The sequence below is a fragment of the Dipodomys ordii genome, unplaced genomic scaffold, assembly GCF_000151885.1.
Source record: "Dipodomys ordii isolate 6190 unplaced genomic scaffold, Dord_2.0 Scaffold200, whole genome shotgun sequence".
In the NCBI taxonomy this organism is placed as follows: Eukaryota; Metazoa; Chordata; class Mammalia; order Rodentia; family Heteromyidae; genus Dipodomys; species Dipodomys ordii.
The window spans coordinates 1,141,576-1,154,667 of record NW_012267416.1 but is presented as its reverse complement, the minus strand read 5'-3'; the positions used below and the strand labels follow the sequence as shown (position 1 = coordinate 1,154,667).

General features: G+C 41.2%; 1 protein-coding gene across 5 annotated transcripts in view; it reads right to left on the bottom strand.

Annotated features, from left to right (window-relative positions):
• Gria1 (glutamate receptor, ionotropic, AMPA 1) overlaps positions 1-13,092 on the bottom strand; it is a 344,743-nt gene that overhangs the window by 45,227 nt on the left and 286,424 nt on the right. For all 5 annotated transcript variants that reach the window (XM_013034904.1, XM_013034908.1, XM_013034907.1 and 2 more), the window contains one exon: positions 7,386-7,584. In XM_013034904.1, coding sequence (XP_012890358.1) covers positions 7,386-7,584 — 199 coding nt within the window. The remainder of the gene's footprint in view (positions 1-7,385; positions 7,585-13,092) is intronic.

Genomic DNA, 13,092 nt, shown 5'->3' with positions numbered 1-13,092 from the left:
TCCTTCCTTCCTTCCTTCCTTCCTTCCTTCCTTCCTTCCTTCCTTTCTCTCTCTCTCTCTCTCTTTCTCTCTCTCTCTTTCTTTCTTTTTTAGTGATTAATTAGAAATGAGTCTTGTGGACTTCCCTGCTCAGGCTGGCTTTGAACTGTGATCCTCAGATCTCAGCCTCCTGAGTAACTAGCATTATAGGCTGAGACACCAGTGTTGGCTCAGATCTATTTCTCTGATATTAACATCATTTATTGGCAACATACTGATATGCAATTGTCCTTTGAGCCAGTTGATGGATAAGAAACATTTAGGAGTCTGAAATATTCCAGGTTTTAAGGGTAAAATATTGGAAATAGCTACTGAGAATTTCAGGAAGGCGTTTGGTATGCTGAGTTTTAGTTTTTAATGGTCCATCCTTAGATGAACTATTTATTCATTTTATAATACACTTCGTGATTTGAAGGCATTTGAAGGCTAATTGGGAATTAGCAGTTGTGGGTTTGAATTTGAGTGCTGCTTGGAAGTCATGGTTTCCTCTATGAAAAATTCCTTCCCATTGGATTTTAGTCTCTCCATTTGGGCATAGTAATCTTCTATTTTTAAAAAATACAATCTTATTGTTATTATTCAGCTGTTTGTACAAGGGTGGTTACTATTTTATCAGCTAATGAGTACATCTCCCTCTTTTTTTGTTTTTAGACAATATTACCCTTTCCTTTGCTTTCCCCCAGTCTCCCCTCCTGTCCCTGCCCACAAGTTGCATAGTTTATTTTCTACCTACTGTCTGTAGAAGAGCATGACTGTATTTTTTACCCTCCCTCCTTCCATTTTCATACCCTCCCTTGGCCCCAAAAGACAGAAAAAGGAGAAACAAAATAACACCAAACAAAAACAAACAAGCAAAAGACAAAAAGAAGAAAAGAAACCCCCACCATTAGCACCAGCAGCAGCAAATCCCTCCATGTTTCCATTTCTTGGAAATTGTGTCAATAAATAGTATTTTAAATATTCAGAGGTATTATACCTCTGGGTTCCTCCGCTAAGAATGTCCTCCTTTAGTCTCACTGTGGGACATAATAATCTTTAATTCTCTTGCTAGCTTGATTCTTTCTATGTCTTTCTAGCACATTTTTTTTTCTTTTTAGACGAAGGTACATCATTCAAGCAACAGTGTCAATGTGCAAGACAGACAAAGAAAGAACCGGAGGAAACATTTCAAGCACCGAAGAGAAAACACCCACAGCCCCAAATGTATTTAATATTCTCTTCCAGGAAGCCATGAAATGTAGAATTCATCTGTGACCAGATTTGCACATGATCGTTCAGGCATAAAACCCGACAAAACACACAGCAGGGAAATTTGCAAGATGCAATTCGACCTGACAGGATGGACACAGCAGGGATCTGGGTTGTGGACAAGGCAGAGTTGAGGAGTTCCTCAGGCAGCAGTATGCAGAAAATTAACACATCTCTTCAGCCTCATCCTCCTGCCCCAGACACCAAAGCTGGGCTCACAGGCATGAGTGAAGATCATCAGGAAAATCTCATTTCCAGGAATGGGAAAGGGAGCATGAATGGCAGGGAATTGTTGGGAATAGACTCCAGGTATTTGTTCCTGGATCTCTCTTGAAATCTGCAGCTCCCACTGGCCCTTCACACATCTTTAATTAAATTGTCGATGGAGGATTAAGTGACTCTGGTGTGTGTGTGTGTGTAGTGGTGGTATATCTTTCTACCTTGAAAAGTCTAGGTGAGATTAAAGGTCAGAGTCACAGAGATAGGACTCTTGGGAGGGATATAGCAGTATTCTATAAGTAAAGGAACTGGTCAGGTGCCAGTGGCTCACGCCTATAATCCTAGCTCCTCTGGAAGCTGAGATATGAAGATCAAGGTTTGAAGATAGCCTGCAGGGAATGTCTGTAAAAGTCATATCTCCAATTACCCATCAAAAAAAGTGGAAGTGGAATTGAGGCTCAAGCCTTGCACAAAACAAAACAAACAAAAACACCTCAGGGACAGCCCATAGGCCCTGATTTTAAGCCCTAAGAGCAACAAAAAAAAGAACCAAGTCCTGTGATGTAGCTCAATTGTCTAACGTCATGCAGCTTATTAGGAGCAGAACAGGGGGAAATATCTTGGTCTCCTAATGGCATACCTGATACCTGTCCAATTACAACCCACTGCAACTTTCATTTTAGATATTTTTCCTTTCTTTTTTTCTTTTTTCTTTTTGCTGGTTGTGGGGCTTGAACTCTGGGCTTGGGTGCTGTCCCTGCACTCTTCAGCTCAAGGCAAGTGCTGTACCTCTTGAGCCACAGCACCAATTCCGGTTTTCTGGTAGTTTATTGGAGATAAGAGTCCCATGAACTTTCCTGCCCAGGCTGCCTTTGAACTGTGATTCTCAGATCTCAGCCTCCTGAGTAGCTAGGATTAGAGGTGTGAGCTACTGGCACCCGGCCGTTTTAGATATTTTTCTCATGTTATTGTTACTGGTGCTGGGGCTTGAACTCAGGGCCTGGGGGCTGCCCCTGAAAAAAAATTTTTTTTTGGTAAAGATACTGTACAGAGGGGTTACAGTTACATGAGTAAGGTGATAAGTACATTTCCTATCGAGCATTGTTACACCCCCTTTGTTTTTCCCCTACCATCCTTCCCTCCCCTATGTCCCAACTCCTTCCATCCCCCTCCCCCTACTGACAGGGGTTATACCATGGTGCCCTGAGATTTTTGAGATCTTTTTTGCTCAAAGCTAGCATCCTACCAACTTGAGCCACAGCACTACTTCCAGCTTTTTGGTGATAAATTGGAGATAAAGAGTTTCATGGACTTTCCTGTCCAGGCTGGCTTTGAATTATGATCCTCAGATCTCTGCCTCCTGAGGAGCTAGGATTACAGGCATGAGCCACTGGCACCCAGCCTTCACTTTAGTTTTTAATAACTTATTGGCTGCAGGGTGTTAGGCAAATGGCCTAACGGGTTTGGGCCTCAGAGTTCCTCCCCTGACAATGGTGATTACCATGTCCACTGAAAGTGTTGCAACAGGGATTTTATGAGAACACAGGTGTTCTGTGAGTGGTACTATTAATGCATATGTCTTTTGTTCCCAGGTCTGAATGTGAATACATAGCTTGCTTGCTACCAACTTCCCTTCCTATACATATGGCAGACATTGAAATCATTCAAAGAACTTTTTGACTAAGAGTTTCAGCATTAGTTCAATACTGAACTCTGAAGTAACTACAGTCATTCAAAGTCAGCACCTTGATTACAGCCTACTGGTAAACAATGGAAAAGACACAGGCAGGGCACAGAACTTTTAGAATATGCATCATCGTGTTTCCAGATTCCTAACTTTGTACCATGAACAAGACAGGGTCAGGGATACATCAGCTGAAATCATTGTTAACAAAGAACTTTGAAGTCCCAAGTCTCAGCTGTGCTTCTCATTTAGTGAAAACATGACCATCTTCTCTCAGCTTTAGTTTCACTAAATATGAAATGATTAGATCCAAATGGTGGGGTTCAAAGCTTGTTGAGCAACTAGAGTGATCTATTTTATTTCATTTTAGTGCAGGAACTAGTGTTTGAACTTTGGCCCTGGGTGCTGTCCCTAAACTTTTTTGCTCAAGGCAAGCACTCGACCACTTGAGCCACAGCTCTACTTCTAGCATTTGGAGGTTAATTGGAGATAAGATTCTCATAGCCTTTTCCTGCCAGGGCTGTCTTCAAACCATGATCTCAGCCTTTGGAGTGGCTAGGATTACAGGGGTGAACCACCAGCACCTGACCTAGAGTGATCGTTTATCTTTTTGCCAGTCCCAGGGCTTCAACTCAGACCCTGGGCGCTGTCCCTAAGTCTCCTTTTGCTCAAGGCCAGTGGTTTACCATTTGAGCTACAGTACCACTTCTGGATTTTTGTGAGTAGTTTATTGGAGATAAGAGTCATGGACTTTTCTGCTCTGGCTGGCTTTGAACTGCTATCTTCAGATGTCAACCTCCTGAGTAGCTAGGATTCCAGGCATGAACTACTGGTGCCTAACTTAGAGTAACCTCTAAGAATAATTCTCAGATCATGGAATGAGGAAACTCAGATTTTATATCTGCCTAGACTATGGATATTATCAATTCCCTGAATTTCAGTTTCTTACAAGACAAGGCACCTATTTTGCATTTAGTTACAGGTGAGACATCTGGGGACTGAGACAGCTCTATATGACAGAGAAGACATGACTGTTACCTGAATTTTATAGTTCCCTAATGGCCTTGAGATCTAGGACACAGGGTTGGCTTTGTGGACAACTAGTGAGCCCTTTGGCTGTAGGCTAACATGTCAGAAATATCATGAAAAAAATGAAATTATATATATATATATATACACATATATATAGCTTTGGAATTGGCATCAGTGATGGTGAAGAGTTGGTGCCGGCTGGTCCCACAGAACACAAAACTTATGATGATGATAACACTGTTGTACATTACCTCAGATTTGGTCCATGAGATTGCCCTGGGAACAAGCACTCTCTTATTGCCTGAAGCTACCTCTCTAGGCTCCTTCTGCTACCATTAGCTGTGTGATGTAGGCATAATTGCTTTAATTTTCTGAGCTTCAGAAGACATGGGACAGTGATTCCTAACTCATTTCTGTGGAGAAAGTGAAAATGTTTGTTTTCCTTTCTAAAATTCTGTGGTTTGAACTCAGGATCTCTTGAACACTAGTTATAAACTCAGTTATGTCCTTCACTCTATTAAGTTCAATGAGGTAATGTCTCTGGGGTGTGCTTAGCTTACTTTAGATTAAGTGCTAAATAAGTGGGAGTGGTTGATAATGATGATGGTGGTGATGATGATGATGATGGTTTTTGTGCTGATACTGGGGCTTGAACTCAGGGCCTTATCCTCTCTTTTTGCTCAAAGCTGGTGCTCTTCTATTTGAGCCATCCCTCTATTTCCAGCCTTTTGCTGGCTCTAAGAGTCTAACAAACATTTCTGCCTAGGCTGGCTTCAAACAATGATCTTTAGAACTTAGCCTTTTGAATGGCTAGGGTTATAACATCCACCTGTTTTTTTTTTAAAGTATTATTATTCTTAAAATTATTTTATGATAGCTTCACAGCAACTCTCAGGATGAGCATGCTTAAGCTGCAGGATTTCTAGCTTCTTGCTGTGTTCAAGTTTCCCTACATTTCCTAGGATCTACTCATTCTACTTAGTCCAGATGTGTTTTCAGGTCTATTCCTGGAACGTCCATTTTCTTTTTTTAAAATTTATTTTATTTATTTATTTTTTTGTCGGTCGTGGGGCTTGAACTCTGGGCCTGGGCGCTGTCCCTCAGCTCTTCAGCTCAAAGCAAGCGCTCTACCACTTGAGCTACAGTGCCACTTCCAGTTTTCTGGTGGTTTATTGGAGATAGGAGTCTCACGGTCTTTCCTGCCCGGGCTGGCTTTGAACCGCGATCCTTAGATCTCAGCTTCCTGAGTAGCTAGGATTACAGGCGTGAGCCACCAATCTTCTGATTGGCTTCCCAAGGCTTGAACTTCCTTGAAGCCTTGGTGGTAAACGGAGCTCCCCTTCATTGCTATTTGTTTTCCTATGTATTTTCACATGCTTTTTTTTTTTTAATTTAATCTTCTTATGACTCTTTGAGATGGATTTTTTTTTTATTTTTAGACCAGTACTGGGGTTTGAACTCTGGGGCTTGAACTCAGGGCTTCACATTCTTTTCGTGGGGCCTGAACTCTGGGCCTGGGCGCTGTCCCTCAGCTCTTCAGCTCAAGGCTAGTGCTCTACCACTTGAGCCACAGCACCACTTCTGGCTTTTTTTCTTTTTGCTTATGTGGTGCTGAGGAATCGAACCCAGGGCCTCAGTCATGCAAGGCAAGCACTCTACCACTGAGCCACCTTCCCAGACCCAGGGCTTCACATTCTTGCTTGCCTTTTTTCTATTTTCTTTTAATTTACCTTCTACCACTTGGACCATTCTTGCCTTTCTGGCTTTTTGCTGGTTAGTTGGAGATAAAGAGTTTCATGGACTTTTCTGCCCAGGCTGTCTTTGAAGTACAACCCTCAGATCTCAGCATCCTGAGGGGCTAGGATGACGGATGTGAGCCACCAGCCCCTGACAGAGATAGATACTTTTAACCCCCATATTTTAGATGCATAAAATGGCACTGACTGGGTTAATATGTAGGACAAAAGATTATTTAGCTCTAATTAGTGGTGAAGGAGGTCATGCTTCTGAGCTCTCTGTCTGTATTCATTGTCTTCAGCTCAGGACAAGTCATTTCCATCTCTCCTGCATAGTCTCTCCCGCTCTGTCCCTCCCTTCCTCACCCCCCACTCTCCCCTTTTTCCCTCCTCCCTTTGACTGTCTCTCCCTCCTTCCCTCCCCCCCTCTCTTCTCCTTCGGCACTGTTTAATATATTACTTATTCCCGTAATTTTTCCAATATATTATCATCTTATTCATCAAGCAAACATTCACTGAGATCCTGCTGTGAGGGAGGAGGAAACACAAAGATCATCAGATCTGCACTTAATCCATAAATTGTTCCAAACTGATCACTAATTAGTCTCTAGAGTCCTTCTGGGAGCCAGAAGGGGATTGTAATTCATGTCCTTCTCAGCCCTCAGAGAATGAGCCAGATTGCTTATATGGCAGGGGTCTAAATTAGTGCAGGAGCTTTGATGCTTCTACAGATGGAGCTTGTTGAGACTGGTTTGGGAAAAGAGGAGGGGAGCTGAAGAAGAGTGTTGCAGGGGTGAGTCTGATCAAGGTGCAGTGTTTGTGTAGTACTAAGGATTGAATTCAAGGCCTCATATTCTCCTTAGCTTTGTTGTTGTTGTTGTTCAAGGATTGAGTTCTACCATTTGAGGCAAATCTCTACTTCCTCAAGAAGGTACCTATGACAATGAACCCCTCCCCTTGTATAATTAGTTGATGCCAATAAAGATGTAGAAAAGAAGGAAAAGCAGCGTTCTTAGCTGTCTATAGAAAGTTGAGCAATGCTCTGAGCTTGTCTGACTTGTTCTTAGTGAAGCAGCTACTTTGCCTGCCTATATTTTTTTTTCTTTTGGTGCTGATCCTGGGACTTGAACTCTGGGCTTGGGTGCTGTTCCTGAGCTTTTGTATTTGAGCCTAGCTCTCTACCACTTGGGCCACAACTCCACTTTCTGCTTTTTGGTGGTTCCCTGGAGATAGAATCTCACAGACTTTCCTTCCCTGGGCTGGGAACTACAATCCTCAGATCTCAGTCTCCTGAGTAGCTAGGATTATAGGTGCAAGTAACTAGTACCTGGGTATAACGTCATAATTTTTAATAAGAAGGAAACTTTTCATGACCATGGTGGTGCTTTTAGAAAGGGAAAGAGCCTTCGGACAAGAAATATCATTACCCTGAAGAACTCCTTTGTGGATCCTGCTTCCAGTGTCCCATATGCAATCTCTGTTTGCTTCGCAAGGTCCTCTGCGCTTTCAATAGGGGACACCATCCTCTCCACAGTCAGGAAGGCAGCCAGATTGGCTGTATATGAGGAGATGATGATCAGGGTGAAGAACCACCAGACACCACCAACGATGCGACCAGACAGGGACCTGGAGGCCAAGAAAAAAAGAAGCGACATCAGAAGCATGGACCTCAGAAGGCTATGGGAGGAGGGGCGAGAGCCAGCAGCCCAGCAATGTCAGCAGAGCTGTCAAAGTCAATTGCTCTCTTTCTCCTCTGTCAGCAAGATGTAAGAATGGAAATGTCAGAAGAACTGGAGGGTTCCTTCGTTATCGCATATAGGGAGGTGGGGGCTGCTGCCCTTCAGGGATGATCAAGTCTACAGGCATGGAGTCACGCTCTCTTTACACTTACACACACATCAAGATACATGTCAGCAGAGACACTCATATCAATACATGTAGACATATGGACATATAGAGGAATCCTTTGCAGTGCAGTTTCACGATAAATATGTGTGTATCTATATATCTATATCAATATATACAAATATATATCTAAATATATATACAGATTTATACAGATCTAAATATATATTTATCTATGTTAAATATTTTTATAAATATATTTATACATTGGAATATATTTATCTAAATAGATATTTATATCTAGACATATCTAGTTATCAAATATATATTAGATATTCAAACTATATATTTAAACCACCTAAATATATATTTATAAATATATTTCTATATGTATTCTAAAGATCTATTTATATATCTATTATATATTTATCAAATATCTATATATCTAAAGATATATATACACATTCATATATGTTCATATACATATGAATACAAATATAATCCTATACCACGTAAAGTATGCATATATATACATTGTTGCAGAAATGTTGGTCATTATCTCATTATTCCTGTCGGCAAAAGGTCAGCCAAATTACAGTCTAGAAGGAAGGGAAGGAAGACTATATTGGAAATAGAATAACTATAGTCCAGCCACTGCAGGGAATGGCACTATTGAATATAGACACAATCTCCTGCTATCCCAATGCCACACAAAAATAAAAACTCAAGAAAGGCGAGTATAAACTGAGTGTTGGTGGCTCCACACCTGTCATCTGAGCTCCTCAGGAGCCTGTGATCTAAGGATTGTGATTTGAAGCTAGATTTAGCAGGGTAGTCTACTAGCCTCCTAATCTCCAATGAACCACTAAAAAGCCATAAATGGGGCTCAAGTGGCAGAGTGATGAACAATGCCTCGACCCTGAGTTCAAGCCCTAGGACACACACACACACACACACACACACACACACACACACACACAGGTGAACACAACAATCATAGGTGAGATAATGAGCTTTTCCTTGAACTTCTTCAAATCCTGTTCTTGCATGTTATGAAGATATACTCTTGTGTCAGATGTTTCTACATGACTAGTCAATGTGCTTCTGATTTTGCTAGGGTACTTGCAAATCTCTAGGTTCCCAAAGACAATATGGGGTGATCTTCACATTACATGGCAGCAATTTTTGATACGGTAGACAGACATGACCTTAACTTATACTGAACCATACAGTGACAAAGTCATTTGCATTCCATTTCTCTTTATATCCCACTCAAATGGTTAAGGAAGTCTCACCCTAGAGCTAATGTAGTTTTAAGCCCTTTCTAAAATGTGCTCTGACAACTTCAGGCTAAGAGCCTTTAATAGATGGCAGTACTTACACTAAAACCTCCCATTTCACAAGCTATGAAATCACCAATTCAGCCGCTGAGCTGTAATAGCTAAAGAAGCTCCAGAGTTTCACATCATGCATCATTCTGCACTTTAGATTCACTCCAGCCTACAATTCACTCCAAGAATTCTCTCCTATGTGGAAGTTAGATCGAATTTATGAATGCAGGTAAGCATGCAGGTCATATGAATATGTTCAAAAGTATATTAATTAAAGTACACTATATGAAGGGGGGAAATTCCAGCTGTAGAACTCCTTTGAATAACTAACTTATAGTCTAACAAAACGAATATCAGGAAGCTAGAGCTTGAGGTGTGTGTGGGGGAGGGAGGTGAGAGAATGGAGAGGAAGGTAGAGAAATGAAGAGAGAAAGGGAGAGCATACAGAGTTGTAATACTTAATATATATGTATATGTGAAAATGGAAAAGGAAAACGAGGGGATGGGTGGGGTTCGGAGAGAAGGGAAGAGAATGAAGGAAGGAGTGACATGAATCAAAATACATTGTACTTGTAAATTGACACATTAAGTTGAAACCCTTTTGTAGCAACTCCTTAAGGATAATAAAATTATGATAGTAAAAATAAAATTAATAAATAGAAATCAACTCTCGACAGATGCTTGTTATTACTATGTAAAAGAGTTCTCCTTAGCTGGGTGCTAGTGGCTCACACCTGTAATCCTAGCTACTGAGGAGGCTGAGATCTGAGGATCATGGTTCAAAGCCAGCCCAGTCAGGAAAGTCCGTGAGACTCTTTTTTTTGTTTTGTTTTGTCTTGTTTGGTTTTTTGGGTCCAGTCGTGGGGCCTGAATTCTGGGCCTGGGCATTGTCCCTCAGCTCTTCAGCTCAAGGCTAGCGCTCTACCACTTGAGCCACAGAGCCACTTCTGGCTTTTTTTCTTTTTGCTTTGTGGTGCTGGGGAATCGAACCCAGGGCCTCAGGCATGCAAGGCAAGCACTCTACCACTGAGTCACTTTCCCAGCCCCTCTGTGAGACTCTTATCTCCAATAAACCACCAGAAAACCAGAAGTGGCACTGTGGCTCAAGTGGTAGAGCCCTTGCCATGAGCTGAAGAGCTGAGGGACAGCACCCAGGCCAGAGTTCAAGCCCAATAACCGACAAAAACAACAAAACAAAACAAGACAAAAACTGAGTTCTCCCAGATGCTTCTCATTAAGAGGAAACCAGAGACAGTAAACTTGTTCAAACAAGTGAGACCAGCAGGGTAGAACAAAAGCTATGCCCAAGAAGATTATCCACAGGAGGAGACGGAAGCAAGCAGAGGGGCAGAGATGTGTTCATTGGAAGGGTGGTATGATTTGACTTGGAAGCACTCAACAGACATTCCAGGAAATAAAACACTGACTTTACACCAGGAGGATATTTTTTTACTTTTTAATTTTTGTGCCAATTCTGGGACTTGAACTCAGGGCCCTACCCTAAGTTTTTGTTTTTGCTCAAGGCTAGCACGCTCTATCACTTGAGCCACAGCGCCACTCCAGCTTTTTGGTGGTTCATTGGAAATAAGAGTCTCATGGGCTTTTCTGCCCTGGCTGGCTTTCAACCATGATCTTCAGATCTCTAGCTTCCAGCAGAGCTAGGATGACAGGTGTGAGCCACCGGTGGCTGGCTTGAGGAACGTATTTTTGATGAATAGGTATGGTTGCAATGTTATTCTTGTTATCTTGGGAATGAGAGATCAGTGTCCCTATTTGTGCCATGGCTGACTCAGTGGCCATTCTAGGTCCCCTATGGGATACAACTCTAAGAAAGACAGAGAGCTCACAGGTCATCTGGGGTCAGGGAACCATATGGAAACCCTTTCTCTTACATTCCTCTCATCTCTGAGATTCTACAAGTCAACAAAGTCTAGACCATGTTAAGAATGAGCTCATTCTCCCCAATCTGAATGTCTGAGCTGAACTTCCTGCCTCCATTCAGCACCGTGTCCCCACTGCTCTGATTAATCACCTCTCCACAAAACATCCTGCAAGATCACTTGAAAACTATTGATTACATCATGTCGATTCCTTGCTGAAAGCCCACAAAAGCTTTCCTATTAACATTCAGAATAACATTCAAACCATCTGGGGACTCTCTAGGCCCATGGTTCACTCTGCAATGACATTCCATGATACATTTCTGTACACTGATCATGTTGATCATTAGTTTGTCCTTTGTATGCAAAAAAAAAAAAAAAGCTCCTTTCCTTAACATATGCTGTTTGGATCCCTAAGCAATGCATCAAGCGCCATGTCTCCTTCAGAGCTCACTGTAGCCATTACAGTGTTAGATATTCAAATGCAACACTCACTAGCTCTCATGGCAGGTGAGACCTGAACTTTGTTAAGTTGCATGAAGATAAAGGAATCTTGTGGTTCTTTTATTCAATATTGTCTCTGTGTTACTCAGCACGGAGTAGGCCATCAATAACAAACGAGTGTGTGCATGCAACCTTTATTTTACAAATTATATCTATCTATCTAGATAGATATAATTCACTTATTGTTATTATAAAGGTGATCTATAGAGGGATTACAATTAGATGAGTCATGTAATGAGTACATTTCCTTCTGTACAGTCTTCTGTTCCTTACTCTCTCCCAGTTCACTTTCATTAGTGTTCAGTGCAACAATTTTTCCCTCGAGTTTTGTACCCTTCCCCCACCCTACTGAAGATATACATGTGAATAGACCATATATAAAGAAAAGAAGACAGAATCATGAAAAAATAAAAATACAGATCTCTTGTTTCCATATCTTGAAGTTCAGTCTGATACATATGTAATTTTATATAAATATAGAAAGGTACATAGACATTGCTTCTTCGTGTTTCTCTAAGACAAATTATATTTTTATTTCAACCTTTAAGTAGTTGTACAAGTCAGTTTATGAGTATAATATCATCCAGTATAATATCATCAAGTCAGTTTATGAGTATAATATATCTTGATGCTTATCACTTATTTCATTATTCTCTCCCATCCCTCCCAGCCCCCCGGTCCCCTGTTTCCCTGATTTCATAGGATACACATTAAATATCATGAATGCATTCTCCTTTCTTCATTTGTCTACCCCTTCCTCTGTACTGCCCTCCTCCCTCCCTCCATCTCAGTACAAGCTTTCTTGTATCATCTTGTTAGACTCTGAGTTAGCTGTTCTAAGAAGGTATACTGTTTGAATTCTGGCCTGCATATGCCATACTTCCATTATTGCATTTGTGGATACATCCATGTGATGCATATGCATTTATTTGTATATTTATACATTAGGTCTCTAATTTCCACATATGAGAGAATATATACTTCTTTTGTCTCTCTGGGCCAGAGTGACTTTGTGCAACATAATTTTTTTCCGGATAGAGCCATTTCTTTGCATATGATGTCAATCATTCTTCCTACAGGAAGAGTAAAATTCCGTGTGTGTGTGAGTATGTGTGTGTGTGTGTATATACATATATTATATTTTCTTGACCCATTCATCTGTTTAGGGGCATTTGGACTGTTTTTATATCTTGGCTACTGTGAACAGTGAAGCAATGAACATAGTGTGAGTCCTTATGATCTGGTGTGTCTTCAGCAACGGCATCCAACTTAGTGTTCTGATTTGCTGTCTCCTTTTCCAATAGTATTGAACTGAAAGACCAAGTTAAGTTCAAAGACTTCTCAAGAAAGCTCCTGCCTGAGGCTTCTTCTTCCCTGTTCTCTTTCAATTAGTATTTATCTAATGAGTGTTGTGAGTAGCTTTACCCTGCATGGTTATGCCCTCAGCCCCAAATTCCTTCTCTCTCTCTCTCCCCTTCCTTCCTTTCTTCCTTTTTTTAAACTGTTTTTTTTTGTCTTTTCTTTTTTGCTATGGGGGATTGAACCCAGGACTTTGCCACTGAGCTACATCCCAG